Genomic DNA, 22,402 nt, shown 5'->3' with positions numbered 1-22,402 from the left:
GTTCTGGCTGCCTTACACTGGCTCCCTATAGAACACAGGATAGAATTTAAAATTCTTCTTCTCGCCTACAAAGCCCTTAATGGGCAGGCGCCATCTTACCTTAAAGAACTCATTATACCCTACTGTCCTACTAGGGCATTGCGTTCCAAGAATGCAGGGTTGTTGGTTGTTCCTAGAATCTTTAAAAGTACAATGGGAGCCAGAGCCTTTTCTTATCAAGCTCCACATTTGTGGAATCAGCTTCCAGTTTGTGTTCGGGCGGCAGACACCCTATCCGTTTTTAAGAGTGCGCTTAAGACCTTCCTTTTTGATAAAGCTTATAGTTAGGGCTGATTAGATTCAGCCCCTAGTTTTGCTGATATAGGCTTAGTTTGTCGGGGGACATCTTACTTCTTCCTTCTCTCTGTCTATACCCGTGTACACTCATGTTCCGATTAACCCAGCTTCCCCAAATGTCTTTCTTTTTGGTGTCTATATACGCTGGGATCCGGAGTCATGGATGATCCTGCGGTCCTGTGTCCTGGATCGCGAGCGCTGGATCTTGAGTCGTGGCTGTGGTCCTGGATCATAGGTCCTGGATGGATATCCTCGTGGATTCATCTTCCTATTATACACACATGCATTTCCAAACATTTGGACTACCTATGTTGCAAATGTATTATCTTTTCAATTTACACACGGCATCTATTGCACGTCTGTCCGTCCTGGGAGAGGGATCCCTCCTCTGTTGCTCTCCCTGAGGTTTCTCCCATTTTTCCCTTTAAAACTGGGTTTTCTTTGGAAGTTTTTCCTTGTACGATGTGAGGGTCTAAGGACAGAGGGTGTCGTATTGTCATACTGATATTCTGTACACACTGTGAAGACCACTGAGACAAATGTAACATTTGTGATATTGGGCTATATAAATAAACATTGATTGATTGATTGATATGGGAAATAGTCAGAGCGCGATGTCACATCTTAAAGACAGCTTGAACTGGATAAATGGTTAGTCTTTTTCAAACATACCGTACGTTCTGCATGTTAGTATATCTGGCCCATCGATTTAGACCCTACTGCCTTAGACGCATGCCCTCAATAGGGTAGTCACGCTTTGGGAAGAGATGTTTCATTTCACAGATCCACCTTGATTGTTATTGTGAAGAGGGACGGGGGAGGAACATTCATAGGATGAAGAAGCATAAACATAACTTGTTTGTAAAACGGACAGCACATCAGTTTCAAGAAAGATGACACCGTGTTTATGCATGACATGCAACATATCTTGAAGTCCTACAAAAAAAAAAAAAGGTACAAGTATATTGTGTTGAAAATATCGCCAAAAGTCGTAATATTGTATAATGTATTAGTTGCATGTTGTATTTTTGCTAGCAATCACTATGTAGTTTTTTCCAAAAATATAATGGAAAAAAAAGCGAGAAAGACAAAAACAAAATACGTTGAAAAGTGGATGAGTATGTCTGTCTCTCGGGGGTTGGTTAGTTAAGAGTCACAGTCTTAAAGAAAATCTGCTCAGAAAAAGTACTTAACTTTCTACCAGTTGTAGAGTTGTCATACATAAAAAACACTATCATAGGTCTAGGAGTGTTTTTAGCTGTAAAATACCTCCACATTTTAGTTTTCAGCGTACGGTTAAATCTTTCTACCATACATGCCTTTATGTCAATGGCGGTTATATATAATGTTGTATACCGTTTTTCTTCAACAAGTTTTGAAAAACGTTATTAAACTTTATTAAAGAATTCTTTCCCCTCAGCTGTTTGTAACTTTTTAGGGATCTCGCTGTGTGTTAAAACTGTATCAAAAAGCTTTGGTAACCTTACCCTTCTTTTTCTTTTTAATGTTTGAGCACAGGTTTTTCTAAATACATTTATGACTGTTAACAAATAATTAAAGCCATCATTATATTCGGACAGCGACTGCATATCGCAGAGATCTGCTTGAAATTGTTGCAGCGGTCTGAGTACGAAAACTCTGTTTTCTTAACAAAATGCACCCGTGTCGACTTGTACAAATGTATATGCGTTATCCTCTGATAAATATTCTCTGACTTTCTATATATATTTAAGTATATTACCTACCTCCCCTCTGTTTACAACATGCTTGTCTCCATAGGGGGTTTATGACTTCTCCATAGGGGGTTTGGGGTTTTCCCCCTCCCTTATCCTTTAGCAAAAAAGGCTGACTTTTTAAAATATCTGTTTTTTATATGCTTTACTTTGATTTGGAGCACCCAACGGATGGCTGTAAGTTGTCACCGGTGTCTCGCTGATTAAATTCATATCAAGACGTCTCTTGGCCATTTTCTCTCGACTTGAAAAATATTTAAGAGTGACGCTGGCTTTTTATTTAGACAGAGGGAGAGGGTGAGGGGCGGGGAAAGTGTGTGTGTGTGTGTGTGTGTGTGTGTGTGTGTGTGTGTGTGTTCCCCCTCCTCCACCATATGTTCTCTCCCCTCATGTCCTGTCATGTCCTGTTTGCAAAAACAGAGAGGTTTAAATATATGTTTTTAAGATGCCTTACTTTTGATTAATTTCATGTTATTTGCAAGTATTTGTAAGTTACATTCGATACTGTATACAGGATTAACCACACAGGAAGTGGTAAGGAGGCGGGACATATATCCTAGGCATATTAATTGATTGAAAACAACGGCATTTTATTTTTCTCATTTTTTTAATTTTAATTTATTTTATTTTTTATTTTGAAAACCGGAAGCGGGGGCAGGACATCCGCCGGAAGCGGGGGCGGGACATCCGGTCGAACGAGGCGGGACTTCCGGTTTCAAAATAAAATAAAAAGGCGGGACTTCCGGTCAAATAAGGCGGGACTTCCGGTCGAAAAGGGGCGGGGCGACCTGTCACTTTTTCTGCATACTAATGAGATTGAAGTGGCATTTGTATTACTACTTATATCTAATAGAACTGCTCGGGTCTTGATAGATTGAGTGGGGAAGTTCATGAGATCTTTCTAGAGGGTTATCAAGAATAACTTTTATCCAATGACCTTTCCCCTCTGTGTCTGTGTATTCTCTTGTTCCGATTAACCCAGCCAAATCTTTGTTCTTGTTTTGTATCTATATCTACGCCGGGAACCGGAGTCGAAGCTGATCTTCTTGCTGTAGTCCTGTGTCTTGGATCCTCTATCCTGAGTTCTGGATTAAGTCGTGGACTTCGAGTCGTGGCTGAACCTGTCTCTGCGGTCCTGCCTTGGGTCTCGTCATGCTGCTTCCCTGATGGCTTCCACAGGATTGTAGTTGACATCCTCGTGGATTCATCTTGTCATTACAGACACATGCATTTCCTAACAATCGGTCACGTCTGTCCGTCCTGGGAGAGGATCCCTCCTCTGTTGCTCTCCCTGAGGTTTCTCCCATTTTACACTTAAACTGTGGGTTTTCTCTGGAAGTTTTTCCTTGTACGATGTGAGGGTCTAAGGACAGAGGGTCTAAGGACAGAGGGTCTAAGGACAGAGGGTGTCGTTTTTCTCATACTGATATTCTGAACAATCTGTGCTGTTGTATTTGCTGTAAAGTGTCTCTACTGTAGGCTATTTTTATTATATGTACAGCACTTTGGCTCGACCAAAAATCGTTTATAAATGTGTTTTATAAATAAAACTTGATTTGATTTGATTTCACTTTAAACACATTGAAGTGTTCACCAAGCAGCGACCTACAAAGACACAGTTCCAGTATGTGTATTTCAAAATCTGTCCCATAAACATGTACAAACATACCATGAATAAATATACATACATGAATTATGTAATCATATATGTTCGTGAGAAGGTACACACGTAAAATCTGCACACACTGCAACTGCAAACACCACATTTTTTTCAGAATAAAGAAACACCAATATTCTTATGTTAGATGTTAATTAAGTTAGAGTTAGATGTTACCAAGTCATAATCCAGCAAATGACAAGAAGTAAGAACAGTAATAATCAATACAAAACAGTACAGATGTTACAAATAGCAAATGAAGACAATGGGGATCATTACAAAGGAAAAATAAAATAAAGTGATGTATTGCTCCATATTGACTTCAGGGTTCGTAGAGAGTCCTTGGTTACAGGTTCTATTTATTTATTTTAACCCCCCCAGCCAGAGGTATGGTTGGCCCCAAATAGTAAAATAACTGAATAAGTCAGATAAAATCATAAGTAAAACATAAATAATAATAACACAAATAAAAAAGAAGAAGAAAGTCGAGAGCGAAAACAGTCTGTAAGAATCCGGTATAAAGGAAGAAAATAATAGTAAACATTGTCGTCGAAAATCACAATTTTGAACGAGCCTTTCAGAAGCAAGTAACTGAGCTTCCATCAGGTGAATCTACTTTATCGCATATTTTCCTTTTGGCAGATCATTCTTAAACTTCAGAGCTCAATAACCAGCAGTAACAGAGTTTTTGCCCAGGGCACCGAGTGATTGCCAGATGTGATTTTGTGTAACTATTTCCATCTCTAGTATGAGCACAGACGGGAAGCTTATTAAGAAGAAGAAGAAGAAGAAGAAGAAGAAGAAGAAGAAGAAGAAGAAGAAGAAGAAGAAGAAGAAGAAGAAGAAGAAGAAGAAGAAGAAGAAGAAGAAGAAGAAGAAGAAGAAGAAGAAGAAGAAGAAGAAGAAGGACCTTTATTAATCCCCCGAGGGGGAAATTCAGTTTCCTCTCTGTCGTACACACACATGCGTTTTTATACAGGTAATACAGTACACACAGTACACACTTTTTCCAACATGCACATATACAAATACACACACAGTTATATGCACACATGCACATGCAGTTGAGAGGTCAGAGCGGAGGCAGCCAGTCTAGCCGGCGCCAGTGAGCAGTTGGGGGTTAGGTGCCTTGCTCAAGGGCACTTCGGCAGTGGCCCAGGAGGTGCACTGGTTCCTCTCCAGTACCAGTCCACACTCCATATGTGTTGGTTAGATCGGGACCTGAACCATTAAAGTAAATTGGTACTTACAATTACAGAAAGTGATTTATTTGCATGAAAATTGTGGATTTAACCTTTTTTCAAGTCAAATCAAAAGCATAATATGGCCAAAAACAATACATTTCATCCAATGGTAAACAAAGCAATGTAACTCAAAAAGAGCAAATACATTTCTGTAATGAAAATAAACATTTGTTTTACAACAACATCCAACATTGTGGTGAACATATGTTGTCATTGGACATTCAAGATTCTATTTACATACACACCTGACATAGTTATTACCATACGCTTCATTTTTGTCCCTGAAATGGTTGAATATACCTATTTCCCACAGATGAATTCCAATATCGGTTCAACATTAGGAATAATATACACTAATCATTGAGGGTAACATTTTCCAATCACACAGAACAACAGGAAGAAGCTGTTGTGATTATTGATGTACATTAAGGTTAGAGTATTCATAGTATCTGGGTGATTCATAACCCCAGTCTGAGCCAAATAACTGAAATGAGTTGTTGCAGAAGAGCATGATTCCAGGTGTGTGTACAATGCTGCACTCAGCAGTCAGCACTCATGCACAGAAACACCAACAATGCACCCACACCCACAAACACACCCCTGTTTGTACATGCAGCCGGTAAAGTTGTCCATATCAACACTCTGAGGATGTCAAGATCTGTCTTTATTGTATGTTGTCTTGTCTTTTTCTGTCTTTTGTTTCATGTTTTATTTTGAAAGGTCTTCACCTCCTGTCTTGCCTGTTTCTGTCTGTGTTGTGTTTTGTCTTGTCTAGATCTGTCTTTGGTTTTCTGTCTGCGTTGTGTCTTGTCTAGATCTGTCTTTGGTTTTCTGTCGGCGTTGTGTTTTGTCTTCAGATCTGTCTGTGGTTCCCTGTCGTTAGTTTCCCTGGTGTGTCTGATTACCCGATTGTGTGCACCTGGTGTCCCTGTGTTTTCTCCTCCCTCCTCACATGTGTCTTGTTTGGATGATTAGTCTTATGTGTATTTAAGTTCTGGTTTTTCTGTCTGTCTTGGTCGGTTCGTCTTGTGTTTTGACTTGGTCTTCGGTGAGTGTTCTGTTCTGTCTTTGTTTCTAGTATAGCCTTGAAATAAAGGAGATATTTTTGACACTTTAATCTGCATTTGGGTCATGCTTCCTGCACACACCGTAACAGAGGATCCATTGTGGCTTCCTCCTGACACACCTGCACGGTGCATTTATCTTGGCACACCTTGACACTTTCCCCCCCAGAGCTCATCAGTTTGCTGGTCACGCCTGGATGATCATCTAGATCCTGGAATACTTCTGTATCTGCACTTTTTTATAGTTCAGCTGACAAACTGCAAAGCCCTGTGTTGCTCGCTCCATTGAGTCTGTGGTGTTGTTGAGTTTAGGCTGAGAGGTTTCACTGAGCGAAAAGACGTTTAAGAGCCTGCAGTATGCCCTTTCTTGTACTTAGTCAAAGCATATGTCACTGTCTTGATCTCGCAGCACAACAAAATTAAAAAGAAGTTTTCTTCAGAGGTTGTTGCGGGGCACATCAGCAATTTAAGTTTCACAACACAAAATGCTGCACAAAGCAAAGCAGGGAAAACAGCAACACACTGTGAATGCCAGGGGAGAGTGATATACTCGATAAACGGTAAGGTGAAAATATCAAAGTGCAAATTAGCTATCAAGCACCGTTAACGCTCGGAAAACATGTTGAAAATGTGTTTTTGGAGGTGTAAATCAGGTAGAATCACTATTTTACAATATGGTGCATTCAATAGATTTAAGCCGGCAATGTATGCCGTATGATCTGCTGACACAACTTCAAAAGAAACTGGCATTGGAGCCAATATCCCAAAATTAAAAGAAACATTTCTAGATAGCAGTGGAGCAATGTATTGACGTACATTTACTCAGGTAGTACGATTTTGGGGTACTTTTATTTTAATTGATTATTTTTATTTTATGCTGTATACTACAATTTAGAAGTCAATAGTGTACTTTTTTCTCCACTACATTTATTTGACAAGTCAGTTACTTTACAGATTAGGATTAATGGCTAATCAAAAGTACACACTTTTACCAGCTGTGATGAACACATGAATGCATCAATAATTATAATCCAGTAATTGAATATAAAGATTCTAAAATGGGACATTACTCGCAATAAGTACTTTTACTTTTGGTACTTTTTTCTTGTAACAGAGTATTTTTACACTGCTGTATTTTTACTTAAGTACTTCATCGTAAATGCATTTCTGAGTGCTTTTTCTTTTTCAGCATTGTAATGTAATCTTCAAATTAACTTGGTGGTCAAAGGTTAAAATTAACTCATGTATTTTACCCTTTGACCCCCTTTTGATCTGTCCTTCAAAGCAACTATGGGGGACTTCACTGAGTGCTAATGAAAGGTGACATGAACATGGAAAATATGCATTCAAAGAGTTGTCCATTATCATTTAAGTCAATTGGATCGAACAACATGGAATGATTCGCACTTTTTAATCTTGAATATTTCACATTCTGTGGAGTGAACATAACTCATTAGAGATTCAGGCGGACATTTCTGCTTTTATCCTGGGACACTCTTGGTCCTGAGGGAGGAATGTAACGGGGCATTTTTTTGCAACTTGAATTGAATTACATTATTATTCCTTGGGTGAGACATATCTTCAAGTGTGCCTCTTCCCTTTGAGCCAATGTGAGAAAGCAGCTTCAGATGTTAACTTAATACACAATATTGCTGAGTGCTGCCTTTTTTGAAGGAGGGCATGGCTGTTCACTTGGCTGAAGAACATCTATTTTTATCTGGGCCAACAGAAGGCCTTCTGGATGGTGAAACTGCAGAGCAAACAAGTTGCTGCAATTATGAAAGCAAGACATGCAGAACATCTTTTGACAATAATGCAAATTGTAATTCCCTTGCATTTTTTTAAGCCAGATGAAACACCTTAAACAAACATAGACAAGGTCATGAGCTGTCATCTGGCAGGTAAATTGAACTTGGAATAATGTTATAATGGATCGAGTTAGGGGCACGCACTCAGGCCATTTTCAGGAACTTGAACATAGCAGTGTTAAATAAAAGGTCACAATTTTGGTCCAGTACTTCCTCACGTCTGTCTGTCTGTCTGTGTTTATTATTCATTTCAGGTTACATCACACAGATGACATTGGTATTCTGCAAGCCCAAGAATGATACACTACTGCCTTCATGTGGACAGTCAATGAAAGTACTCCCGATCCTAGATGCACTATATATTTTCTCCACATGTAGTACAGTAAACCATTGTATTTGAAGATTGAACTGCATTACATCTGTTCAGGGTTTGTATTGAATAATTATAAGGAGCTTTAGGTTTACAAAATATCACAACAGCTGATATCCAATCATTGGTTTAACATTTTATTCTAGATTGTAGGATGAACTGTATAATGAAGGATATATCTATTATGTAGCAAGGCCTATGGTTTCAACTAAATCATCAATTTCAGTGATATGTTATTCTCCCCTGATGTCATAGTTAATGCATTTCCCAATGAAATAAAAGGAAGTAATACATGAGGTTAAGTGTAAAGACATGCATACATAGGCTAGTGCAATTCTGTGAAGGCTGTGTTTGAGTTGTGCAACATAATTATTTACTTAATTTATTTTATAAATACTTGCAAATAAAAGGGGACACTTTCATAATGTAGGCATATCCACCTGTGTGATTGATGTTTGTGCTTTGCTGTGTAACTACCAGTGATATGATCCTGTGTAGGTTGTTTTGTAGGTCAGTGAGATAAAAAGCAGCGAGGCAGTAATGCACTTTTGTAAAAGCAATTTGCTTTACTTTTTAAATTATTTAAAAATAATTAGAATGATGTGTCGTATACATGGATGTATAATAATAAGAACGTCATATACCGTAGATAAAGAATACCGCTATCTTTGTACATGCATGCCTGTACCATGAAACGCCCATTTCCGTATACAAACCAGACCACGCATGCGCAAGATTGAATCCGGTGGCGGGGAATCAAACGACAACATACTTTTATAATCCTCTCATCCGCCGGCTGCAGGACACTTTTACTGTTACATTGGTTTTAATATCTGATTCCGAAGATGGTTGAAGGTCCGGGGGTTACATTAAACGGAGAGAAAATCCGTGCAAAAGTTAAAAAAGGACAAAAGATTAAGGAAATCAAAGGCAGTTTGACAACATCCACCGTAAGTCATGTTATGTCACTATACGCGCTGTCTGTGTTGTCCAGTTTTGATCATGGATGTATAAAGAGAGGTTTTTATACTATCGTTAACAGGCAGTGCTGCTAAACGATATTGCTAACCATATGTCTCTTTACAGAAACATAACTCCGGGGGAAATGCCTTCCAGAGGTTTCATGGTTGTCCGTACACCGGGGTTGAAACGGTCGGCAAGGAGCTCTTCATGTACTTCGGTGCAAAAGCTTTGAGGTAATGTAAACTGCATATCTGTACACACATCTTATTGAGACTTATTGCTCACTTTACAGCGTAAATACTGCACTATTAAGCATAATTGTATCAAAATAGCAACAAGTACAATATACAAATCGCAGTAAGCAGTGCACACTATTTGGCTAAGTCAAAATAAGTAAAACTATCTTAATTCAGTATGGTAGAGCTTCAAAGGAAGTCCAAGCCTGCACATGTTTTTCTACAGATCCTCTTTGAGAAAGTAGACCATGATCCTTTCAATATATTTATCAATCAGATTCAGGTTTCCTTTATTAGTCCCGCAGTGATGATTATACAGTGTTACAGAGGTTATCTAATGTCAACTGTAGTTTGCATTTCCAGTGACTTCTATTTTTATTCTCGTCATATTATGTGACCTGAATTTCAAATGTATTTCTACTAATCATACTTTGTCATATATTATTATGTATTTGATAGCTGTTACTAAACATGGTGCCACTATTATAGCTGTGATATCTGTAAAACAAGGTGAATGTTAAATCGTTTCATTGATTTTTCTGCCTCAATGCAGTTGTGAATTTGACCATCGATGTACCATTTATTTTATTAGTATTATTGTAGTCAGTTATAGCATATAGTAAGTGTTTTTATATAGTCTTTACTACCCCTCAAAGACTTACATTTTACAAGTCATCCAGATCTTCTGCTTTTTGCTAATCCAATGAATCAAATACTTAAACATTATTATCAATTCAACTGTAAATACACTATTGGAATTTAAGAACAGTTGAGACTTTCATACGGTTTTTAAGTCATCTTCATATAATCCACCCCTGATTTTAATCAACACATATATCAGTTAGTCCTCTGTATAGAGCCTACAGCTGGTGGGTGTAAAGCACTCAGGTTGGAGCCTTGTGGAGAGCCCACTTGAAAGACGCACAAGCTACTGCCCACCTGGAGCCTGTGACAATTCCATTACACACTGATGTCTGCAAACACAAGGCCACCTTTTTGTTGCCAACTCGGAGATAAATTGAGACATGCTATCTTTAAGTGGAATTTATCTTTTCTTCCCTTCTTCCTTTCATGCTCACATCCTTTAGAATCCACTTTGGTATGAATGGATCAATGCGTATAAACCCTGCCGTGAGGAAGGAGAGGACTGCCTCCGTACCCGTGCTGGAAGTACACCTGACTTACGACACTGTGTGCTTCTTTGATAGCACTGTGGACATAAGGTAACGGGGACACCGGCACACAGCCTAGATGGATTGAGGTGACAGAAGTTCACCTTGGGGTATGAGCCTCATTCAGTGGGTTTGTCCTACATTAGGCTGTGTCTGAAGACAGCGGCTATTGTTGCATGAACAACACAACCACGACATTTGTCCTGTTCATTGACTCTAAGGTCCTGGTGTACTGTTCTGCAGCCAGACAGACATTTATTCCTGCTGTCTGAAACTGTAACCTATGCTGTCCTGTCTCATAATAAACAAAGTGAAACAGAATATATGAGAGACACAATTTCGAGACGTGTAACCTCGAGAGAGCTCCAGTTGACCTCGGAGCACACTTTCTGTAACAGCAGCCGTATCTTTTCTCGACTCCTCCAGTTCTGTGTGCCTGCAGGTTGACTGAGGACTGTGAGCAGAGGGTGAGGGCTATGGAGAGTCTGGATGTGTGCTCCCCCAAGTTCAGCGTCTCCCGCTCCGAGGAGGCAGTGAGGAGCCAGAGTGGCAGAATACTCTGTGACGTTCTCCTAGACCAAGCCATCATGCCGGGAGTCGGCAACATCATTAAAAACGAAGCCCTGTTTGACTCGGGCCTCCATCCAGCCGTGAAGGTATGGGAGAGATGATGGATTGTGTTCAGCAGAGGAACAAAGAAGGAGAATACAAATGCAAGACAACTCTCACAGGGAAAAAAATAAAGTTGGTCACTTGTATTATTGAGTGATGCATTGAAATGAGGAAGGTGAAAGTGGGATAAGACAAACGGGCGCATTGCGACACTTACGTTCAGTTTGAAACTTGGAAATGTTTTTTATTTATTTTCATGATGGATATAGTCTTTATTGAGACTTGTGTAGGGTTTTTCATTTGAGTTATAATACAAAATATCACTGGACATTTCTCTTTTTCCATTTGTTTCTTCCGGGAACCAAAATGGACCAATCCGCGGAGCTCCTCACACCCCAGGACCTTTAGCGTAAATGTTCAACTAACAGGGAGTCCCATTGACTTGCATAGAGCTCCCTGAACGCTGGTAATAGACGAGTTGGGATCGTGGAGAAATGCTCTCCGCAGCAGACCCATTCTCACAGCGTTAGAAACCTTTTCTTACTCAATATCAAGCCACACTTATTGTTTTTACTTCGGCTGTGAGTGTGTGTGTGCTCAGGATGAGTTTCGCGCTGTATCGCCGACCCGGAAACCACACCAGTAAGCCAGCTCACTGAGCAGCGAGCCTCGCAACGTCCCGACCAATCAGAGCACACTGGGCTCACAGGGATGGGGGGGGGGGGCGGAGCTCCGACAACAAGCCGTGTAGGACAGAGAGTGAATACCCAGACTATACAGAGATGCTGTATGAGAAACCAATGTGAGTTTGGAAAATTGCACAATGTAAATCTATTCTAGTAGACCTCAACAATGGAATCATGATCAGTAGAAATGGCCGTGACACGGGACCTTTTAAGTATTGTCGGCGGCACAGGAAGTCCCGGCATACAATGATTTTAATAATAATAATAACAAATTGGTACAAATCCTCTTAAAGAAATATCACACTGTGATCATTTTATTATATAGTATTGTATTAATGGTGTGAACAATGGTTTCAAAATGGTCATTGCTCCTTAGCTCATAAGTAATATCGCAATTATTATTAGTCAAATTATTTCAATAAAAAATTGTTTTCAAATCCTGCAGACCTTCTATTACCTTACGATGTCTCTACGACACGTCTGACTTTTGGCCCCTTCTTCCTCTGAGACCGGTGGATAGTTTGTGAGCTTCGCCTCCATTATGGAGCCCGAGGTGTCCTGAAAGAACCACACGGTGTCTGTCTGTGTCCTTAGATCTTTTCACATTGAGCGAGCCAGAGACAGGTTCTCGCTGCCTGGGGTTTAAGTCTTGGAAATGCATTGTATGCCATTTTGCTCTGTTGCATCATTTTAAGTCCTCTTTTTTCTTTCATGTCCGGCGGTTTTTATTGTTTATATGCGTGTATCATTGATTCGCTGACTGTGAAGCGGCTTTCATCTGTGCTTTTAGATATGAACAGCTATATTTGATTCACTCTCCTGCTGTGAACTGTGCTGCTCTATTCTCAGGTGAAACAGCTGACAGGCGAGCAGATCCACCACTTGGTGAAGATGACGCGGGATTTCACTCTTCTGTTTTACAAGGTTTGACGTTTTTAAAGCGATAACAAGAACATTTGAAAGGGTTTCATAGCTTTATATGTGCACACACATTGGCTTATGGGTACTTAGCTAACACCTCATTTAGACTGACTTGAAATAATGGATTAACTTCAAATCTGTCTGTATTGCAGAGGAAGGATAGAACAATGCAAAGCCCCAGTGACTACAGAAAACAAACATTCCTGTCCATGCATAATAGATGATTATAGAAGTGAGGAAAGGTGGATGTGTTTTTCACTTTTCTCTTTATCATCTCCTCTTTATTCACTCCTTGTTTGCCCTCCTCATCTCTATCAGTGTCGCAAATCTGGCTCTCCTCTGTGCAAACATTACAAAGTCTACAAGCATCCCCAGTGCGGCCAGTGCTCTCGAGCCATCACGGTCTGTCGTCTTGGAGACAACGGCAGGATGACTTACCTCTGCGAGAGCTGTCAGACGGGTGATCCCAGCCAGGTTGAGCTCAGGTACAAATCCTCAAAGACCTGTGGCACTTTGACTGCATTCTTTTTTATGGGACTGCTGGGGTTTGGTCCAGTGGTGTGCAAAAGTGTTTGAAGCCAACACGGCTTCCACTGTCTGAAGCAACATAAAATAACAAGCCCTTTTTCAGTAAAGGGATGGAACTTTATATCACAATTCTAAAGTATACAGCTTGTAGTAGTAATTAGATTTTCTATACATTTACTGTATTTGCTTCTGAATAATTAACTAGATAATGCCTCATTAATACTAGTGAGGTTAAACACATGTAGAAATCCTCAGATACCTTTTATTCTTTTGACAAAAATATATTATTTATTTATGTGAGGTATTTTGAAATTTGGTCCAGACATTCCCCATACAAATGTATATTAAAGCAATGCCCTTCTTCAGTGAGGGGATTTAGCTTTATATCACAATTCTACTGTAAATATTATACTGACGGCCCCCACCTCCTTTTTTTGTGGCCCTCAGATTAATTTAAAAACAACGTAATTAATAAAAAAAAAAAATTATTTTTAATGTTGTACTTGTAGTACTGATACCGTCCACTAGACTCCTAGTTACGTCGCGATCTGCGTACATGTTTTTTTCGGCAGCCACATACCGCAAAATAACCTGTGACGCGTTTGTGTGTATTGTGTTTGTTTCCCGGGGAAACCCTCATAAGAAACACAGGCTGTTGTTATGCCTGCTGTGACGTTAAGTTGCCTCTTGTAATTATGCCGTTACAAGCTTCAAAGTTGCATTCATCATCTGAATTTGGTGAAACAAGTTTAATATTCTAAAAACCAAGACTTTGTTTATTTGAAATCAGATAAAAAAAAACTGCTTTTCATTCATAATTTCATCGGGAGGGGGAGCGGCGCTGAGGAACAGCAGAGTGCGGGTTGACAGGTGTTGACATTCCCCTTATTGTGTCTTAGGTTCAAGTTAGACTACTAATGTCTGGGTTAGTGTTCACACATTTAAAACTTAAATAACATTTCTGTGAACTGATATTTGTTTAGTGAGCTTATTAGAGGATGTTCCCTGAAAGATTGTAAAATGTCAATGAAGATGTCAGACTTATGGCGCGTTTCCACTGCAGGCCTCGCTCGGTTTGGTTAGGCCCGGCTCACTTTAATGCTGCGCTTCCATTACAGTTTAGGAACTGGGGCAGTTACTATAGTAACGCAGTGTAGGCGGAGCCGTGATGTCATCTTCAATGAGAGCCCCAGAAAAACAACACAGCCGTTAGCTGTTAGCACTCAGAGCTCACAGCTCTTCATATCTGTTCAGAAACTAGACAAAAGTGAAACAAGTACAAACCACAGACTGCCTGTGTCATGGCGAATACAGTCGCTGGTTTATTTATGTCTGTATAGGCCGTTGTTGTGAGTGTGGACGGTCGGAGCATATATAACGTTAGCTTAGCCAAGCTACATTTAGAAAGCACGCATTTTAAAAGGGTGTTTCGCCTGCCGTCTGTCTGCAGACTTGTCAAAGCATTAATTCATGGTTGTTACTAACCGGTATCAGTATGTTGTTACTTCGGCATCATTTTGAAACATGTATTACAATTAAATCACGGTCAAATATGTTCATCTTGTAGTTGTAGCCCCCTTGCCAGCGATTCTCTCTAGTTTAGCATACTCAGCCCGACTCAGCCTGGTTGTTCCTGGCCCTAGAACCACGATTTAGTCGGGCCAGAAAAAAGGTGAAAAAGTAGCCCTGGGCCAAAACTAGGCCAAGTGGAAACGAAACCAAAAACGGGCCCCGCACGGCTCGGCACGCTTAAAGCGAGCTACCCGCTGCAGTGGAAACGCGCCATACGTATATTTGTTAATAATTACATACAATACATGGAATTTGTGTGCGTGTGATCACGAATGTGTGTGCGTGTACAGGCCCCCACCACCACCCAGGTTGCCCATCCCTGCTTGTACATTTTTAGCATTTACTTCTAAAGTATTAACTAAATGATGCTTCATTCATTAATTCCAGTGAGGTTTGGTTATAGTAGAAACCCTCAAGTACCTTTTGACTAACCCAAGGACTGTTAACAATAAGTGCATTCAACCATTAAAATAGAAACTCGGAAAAGGCAGAATCCTGTCGGTACAGACGCTTACAAATAAGTGAAACCATTGCAAGTGGTACTGCATTTGCTTCCAAAAAGACACCTTTCTTAGTGCTTAAGTACTGCTCACATCACAATGATCCAATCATATAATGGTATGAAACTGTTCTAAGTACTTTTACTTTGAATAATTCAAGTACATTGTGCACCTCTGTACTTGTCATTTTGAATGCAGAACTTTTACTTTTAATGACGTACCTAACAACTTTATATCAAATGTTACAGTATATTGATAGTAGTTTACATTCAGTGTAACTGAATAAACAAGAGGATTCGTAGTGTATTCTTTATAACTAGCATATAACCCTTTTTGCAGGCTTTTGATTCTACATACATTTTAATTTAATGCCAAAAGCAAGACGGTATAGCGAGTTGTAATTTTTCCAAGTCTCTGCAGAAAGTTCTAAAGCCTTTTAGATAATACGCTCATATTTATAGAGGCCATCTTTGCAGGCAGATGGGCTTGGCAGGGAGTGGGAAGTGTTATGGGGGAAATGGATGCGCATATAAGGCTGTGTTTGCCAGACAGGGCACAGGCTCAACACCTCCTGGGTTGTATTTGAGCAAAGCTTTGCGAGGGGTTAGCGCCTTAAGCCCTTACAACGCATTACACAGCTGATAAAGCAATCTGTGAGGAAAGTTTTCAGAAAGCCGCTGCTACTTCCCTCCTTCATCACTGTTGGCATTGCAGCATTGCCTTCTTGTCAAACACAGTTGAGCTTCATGTCAGCGCGCTAACATGTAGGCTCGGAGCTATTATGTGAAACACGTTGTCGCGTATCTTCATCCTCAGCCTGAAGCGCAAATGTTTGTCTATTTAAAGTCGCCTCTTCTGTCGGCCTGTGTTTTCCATAATGAGGTTACAGAAATAGCTGCGGAAAATTGAATGTGTATTGCTCATTTTTTATTTGCCGTTTGTAAGGATTAATTGCCTGCTATAGGTAATCAGGGACGTGTGTGTGTGTGTGCATATGCACACACTGGAAATGATTCTGGGAAACTGTAACGTAACGAAATGGAATAGTCCGTTTTGTCACATTTCCATGCATCAAGAAGTCATTTTCCCAAGATGGAAATACACTCGGTTGACAGTTTATTACACTTAGGTAAAACGAATGAATGTAATACAAAATCCCTCGTGAAATATTATGTTCATGAAAATTATAATGTTCTCTTCTAGTGAAAAGTGTTTTAGAAAGTTTTATTGTCAATGTAGTTGTGTTATTGGTATGTGTTTTGTTAGTATTTAGTCAGCCATCAATTCTCTAAATAGTTTATATCAGAACATGTGGAAATATTCTAAACATTTGTTGACTGGTATAAGTTTGAATCAAGTGTTTGAATGAATCATGTGTGCTTTTGTATAAACACTAAAGGTACCTGTTTGCATACATTAACCATAATATCAGCCACGGTATCTATTTTTTTTTTTTTAAGTCAGAGTTTCGACCCCCAACCCTACAGCAAACATGCCGAAGCATCCTTAGGCGAGATACTTCAAAAGGACACATTCTGCTCATTTTCAGGATCCTATTTGTATGTAGTGTCCTTACTGTGACATGTCTCCATGCTTTAATGTTCAAAAGCTCTTTATTTTTCTCTTTTTTGCAGCACCTCTTTTCACCCTCTGTCTGAAACCAGAGCCCAGTCTGCTCTGATTGGTTAGCTGGACGGCCAATAGAAGACAACATTACATAGTGATGTTACTGTGTGACAGTAAACAAAGGAGTCCAATGGAGGTGTTTCAGGCAGGGCAGGGCGGGGTGTGTGTGTGTGTGTGTGTGTGTGTGTGTGTGTGTGTGTGTGTGTGTGTGTGTGTGTGTGTGTGTGTGTGTGTGTGTGTGTGTGTGTGTGTGTGTGTGTGTGTGTGTGTGTGTGTGTGTGTGTGTGTGTGTGTGTGTGTGTGTGTGTGTGTGTGTGTGTGTGTGTGTGTGTGTGTGTGTGTGTGAGAGAGAGCAAAACTCCCTCTGGAGGGCACTTTCGGATTTAGCCTTTGCAGACCATTTACATGCACAGAAACCTCTTAACACACTACAGGAAAGGGAGAGCCAAAAAAGCACAATAGTGCCCCTTTAACCCCAACTTACTTCCATTAGTTTATACGGTATTAAACTGTATGCAAGTCGCCCCTGATAAAAGCATCAGTAAAATATAATGCTATAACCATGTTCACTCTTGTCTTTCCTTCATCCAGTAAGCTCCCGGTCAGAAACAGTTTGATTGGCTGGGTCTACAATGAGAGAACCAATGATTGCGTGGCTAAAAAGGAGGAAGAGGACTGGGCCTGTCAGCTGTGCACGCTCATCAACCAGCCGACGGCCAAGTCCTGTGACGCCTGCCTCACTCCCAAACCTGAGGGTGAGTGAAACGCTGCTTTTACAGTCGCTGAGTGTAACGGCGTGACAGAAGGTCCTTGTTAGCAAGAGATCAAATACTAGTGGCTGTAGTTTGGCTGAACGATCCCTGAATGATGCCGTTTGCCAATGACACTCAAGTTCTTCTGAGCAAGGCACCAGACATCAAGCTGTTGAAGTGAAACTGCAGTCGAGCTCAGTAGTAGTGGGTGTGTCGGTGTTTTGCTGAACAAGTAATGAGCGTGTCCGTCAGCTGGCTATTTGTCTCGGACTATCTGGAGATACATTATGGCAGCAGTCAACTAGTGTTTAAAGGAAATGTCCTCGCTGTCTCTCTGTTGCAACAGCAGACCACAGTTGAATGGTTTTCTTAGTATTTTTTTTTTTTAAGGATCACACTGCCAAATTCTGAGTAAAATCAGTTTTTTAATAGTAGCTCATTGTAGTTTTATGAAAAATACTTACAAATAATTGCTCATGTCTTATTTTGTTATACTGAAAAGCATATGTAATTGCAGACTATCAAGTCAGCCTGACGTTGGTTCTGATAATGTTCCCGAATTCTTCTTTGCACAGGACAGAAACCGTCATTTTCAGGATATGTGGTTGCATTCACAGTTCCAATAAAAACATTTTGCATATTATTTTGAAAAATAATTGAGATCACTTTGAATAGATCTTTTGTACTTTTTATTTCAGTGTAAAAAAAAGTCAAAAAAAAGTCTGAGTCCCTTTTTACCGGAAACTTCTTGAAACCAACCGTTTAAATGTGGTTCAAAATTGAAATAAAGGATCAACACAATCTTAAAGTGCAAACAAACCCTGTATTTTGAAACTGACATAAGTCGAAGTAAGTTTTATTTTTGGATGAAATCTTTTTAAAACCCGTGGAAATGTTTAATAGACTATACAGGAAACTTGACTGAGCACTTTTTGCCGTAATATCCTGATTTGCATTTCTGCACTTATATTTCCATGTTCTTCTGTTGACCACTGAGCTGCTTCACTATAACAGCTGGGGGTTAAGTGCCTTGCTCAATGGCACATTAATGTTAGTTGAGGGAGGGGAGAGTGCTACGTATTCACAGCTCTGTTAATGACTGTTGCCAACATTACTGAAAACATACTTCTTTTAGAGTTTTATTACACGGGGGTTCATCTCACAGAAATGTTCATAAGGTCATCTTAAGCTCAACAGATTGCTCGACATTTTATTTGACGACAGAGAGCCCCAGTCTGCTGCTTACTTGTAAACTTTTATAGCTAAATAATAAACTTAAAGCCAACAACAACCTGGATTTTATGAGAGCAGACCGTGTACCAATATAAGCTGCAGCTGCTGAGCACGGAATGATTTCTCTCTCCATCTCCACAGTCCACAAAGATGGCACGAACACGGAGGCATCACCCTTCACCACTGATTTGATTAAATACCCCTGCAGTGCCTTCACAAAGCCACAAGAGGAGCTCAAAGTCAACTGGAGGTCTGCATTCGGGACTTCCACCCTTGTTTTCTCTGACTTGAGCGAGAAGACAAAGCCTGCAAACTCCCCTCTCTCTTCAGCCGGGAGTCATTTGAATTCCTTGGCGGCAGAGCGGGCTTTATATAAATACAGCGTCTGCCAGGGGACAACAAGCCCCAATTATGCCTCTGGTGGCTGGCAGAGGGAAAGTGGCGAGCTCTCCAACGGGGAATCGCTGGCCTCCTACAGTCACCCATCCAAGAAAATGAGAATTGATCACAGTCCCTTTCCCAGTAACAATGCTCAAAATGGGGCCCCCAACACGAGGTGAGTGAATCCCTCGCTTGGCTATTCATGAATAAGTTTATAATAAGAGAAGTTTCTTGCAAACTCGGGGAGATAAGTGGGATGAAGAAGTATCTGACATGTGTGGACATTCTAATGCAGCATTGTTAAAAAAAAGATTGATGAATAGCTATAATAGGATACCATTTCACTAACTCATAACCACACACAGCTGAAGAGAGGTTGTTTGTTCACTAATGAGGATTGTGAGGTTTATTTTCCATCCATTGTAAAACTAATAAGACTGTTTCTTTACTTCTGTCAGTAAGCGTAAAGTCGAAGCGACAGGCCGCAGCCCTTCCACTTCCAGCTCCCCTTGTTGTGCATCCCATAGTCGTCCAGCCGTCCTCAGAGCGGTCCACAAGGAGGGGGAGAATAAGGGACGACAGTTTTACTCCTGCTCGTTGCCCAGGGAGACCAAGTGCAACTTCTTTGAGGTGAAAAGGGAAAACTAACTCATCTATATGGCATTGTGTCGCCTGGAGAACAAATAGCTTTAGAGCAGGGGTGTCCAAACTACGGCCCGGGGGCCAAATGCGGCCCGCGGAACATTTTGAATACGCCCTCAGCAAATTCAAAAAGTATGACTCACTTAAGTATAATAAACTTCTGCTTTTCTTATATTGTGCTAATTAAATATATATGTTCAACTATATTACACGGTATTCATGTGTTTATAATAAGCCCAATTTTCAAATAAATTCAGTCAATTAAAGTTAGTTTGATAAGAAAAAAGCCCAATAACATATTTTCACAGCACTGTTGGAGGAGCCTGTGACCTAAGATTTTCATCGTCATAACAACACTGTAGCTATGTTCGTATGACAAATAAAAAAACCTTGAAACCAATCTGAAGCTTCTGTTTGAAAGGGGACCTATCATGCAAAATGCACTTTTTATGTCTTTTTATACATAAATACGTGTCCCCGGTGTGCCGGGGAACTCACGCAGCATCAGAAAATAAAACCCTTTCTCTTTTCCGCCGTACCCAAATATTTAAAAAACGGGGTACAACGAGCGGATACAGATTTGCTGCCGATATTACGTAATTTCTGATGGTGCAGAAAGTTGCCTTCAGAAACAATGCCTGACGTGTTTTGGACGTAATATGGTCTGTGTTTACATTAGCAAGCCTCGCTAACACTCAGAGCTAACCTGTACTGAAGAGCACGTGTTTAAAAAGCAGGAAATAAAAAAAGAACTCACCTTGTGATAAACCCGCAAGAGAAAAAGCATTTGAGCTCCATACTGTTTCAGAAATAATCCTTGATGTGGTTTAGAACAGGATGGCGTTTTATCACAACAGAATTTAACTTCTAATCAGGCATTAGCTCCGCCTCCTCCTTCTTTTTTTTCAAGCTAAGGACCCAAAATCCGCGTTTCTCTAACAGGGCTGGAAAAGAGGGATATGAGGGATGTCTAAAATGCATGATCTGTTTGTATTTTGAGCAAAACACATCAGACATGTTTTTATATATTTGTATATATCTGAGACCCATAATATATGCCTTAGAATAGCATAATAGGTGCACTTTAAGGAATGAGCTGCTAACAAAATGAGTGAAACCCGATGGAGAGCTGTGGAGTAGGCAGTTGTTTTCTAACAGCATTTTCAAGTATCAAGAATAATTTACCTACATTGGATTAGGGCTGCACGATATTGAAAAAAAACTGACATTGCGATATTTTTTTCCCCTGCGGTATATATTTTTTTTAACTATATTTAACCGGATGAAGATTTTAATCACGGACGTCTGGATCTTAACTGGTTGACGCATCATACCTTAAGTCATGATCTAACATGTCATGATAATGCATATTGCTTACCCTCAAATAAGGGGGTTCATCTGTGAATGAAGAAGAGAAGAACCTTTTTGTATCCAAAATCGTTCCAGATGGCAGATGTTGCTTTACTTTTTGGAAGTAAATCTTCATTCTCGCCGGTATTGTCCTCCTGTGCCTCGCTCCTTTTTTACCGGTGTTTTGATGGTCTGCAAACTAGCGGGGTGGGGCCTGCCGTGATCTGATCAAGATTGTGATTGGTGGTTTACTGTGTATGCAGAGCCTGCATGTCACTCACTCAAGTACCCCTGACATGAGAGCCGCAGAAATGTTCCTTTTGTAGCAAGCAGCAAAATAATTGTAACATGACGTGTTTGAGTTCATTTACCTACTTAATATCGCACGTCCCTGCGATGTGAATATCGCGCATATCGTGGTTATCGCCATGACGCGATATATCGTTTAGCCCTACATTGGATTGATTTTTCCAACTGAACTTATGAGGCAATATACCTCACCTCTAGTGAGTGGCCCAGCCCTTTGTATATGTTTCTGTATGTGGCCCTCGGTGAAGAAGGTTCGGACACCCCTGGTTCAGAGTATTTTTTCGAATCAAATGTGTAATGCCTAAAATAACCACTAAGAGGATTAAACCTTTGTTCTGTGTTGCAGTGGGCTGACACACACTTCCCCTCCTGTCAGCACGGGAAGCGCTGCTTAATGAGGACGGTTCTGAAGCTGGGACCAAACAACGGCCGCAACTTCTACACCTGCAGCCTGCAGCAAGGGAAGCAGTGTGAATTCTTCAAGTGGGCAGAGAAGGGACCGGGGATATCCATCCTCCCTGGCTGTTGATGTGTGTTAGCAGTGCAATACTTCTATATTCAACCCTGATGCCTATATGTTTAGGTATCCCTTCACCAGCTTGGTAAAGTTAGATTTAAGTCCAAAAATGTTGAACCTATATTTGTATGACCTATTGTTGTCTGTGTGTTTCACAAGAAAAATAATAAAGAATTAAACAAACAAAGCA

At 40.3% G+C, this 22,402-nt stretch overlaps 1 protein-coding gene across 1 annotated transcript; it reads left to right on the top strand.

Moving 5' to 3' along the window:
- Nucleotides 1–8,913: 8,913 nt before the first annotated feature.
- Nucleotides 8,914–22,398, top strand: neil3 (nei-like DNA glycosylase 3). Its single transcript, XM_034080105.2, has 10 exons — nt 8,914–9,162; nt 9,299–9,408; nt 10,500–10,634; nt 11,026–11,239; nt 12,731–12,805; nt 13,121–13,287; nt 17,620–17,783; nt 19,155–19,569; nt 19,853–20,024; nt 22,042–22,398. The coding sequence occupies exons 1-10, from the start codon at nt 9,058–9,060 to the stop codon at nt 22,222–22,224; spliced, it is 1,740 nt and encodes a 579-aa protein (XP_033935996.1). The 5' UTR covers nt 8,914–9,057; the 3' UTR covers nt 22,225–22,398.
- The last annotated feature ends 4 nt before the right edge of the window (nt 22,399–22,402 follow it).

Source organism: Pseudochaenichthys georgianus, unplaced genomic scaffold, assembly GCF_902827115.2.
Source record: "Pseudochaenichthys georgianus unplaced genomic scaffold, fPseGeo1.2 scaffold_889_arrow_ctg1, whole genome shotgun sequence".
Classification (NCBI taxonomy): domain Eukaryota; kingdom Metazoa; phylum Chordata; class Actinopteri; order Perciformes; family Channichthyidae; genus Pseudochaenichthys; species Pseudochaenichthys georgianus.
This window is presented reverse-complemented; position numbering and strand designations above follow the sequence as displayed.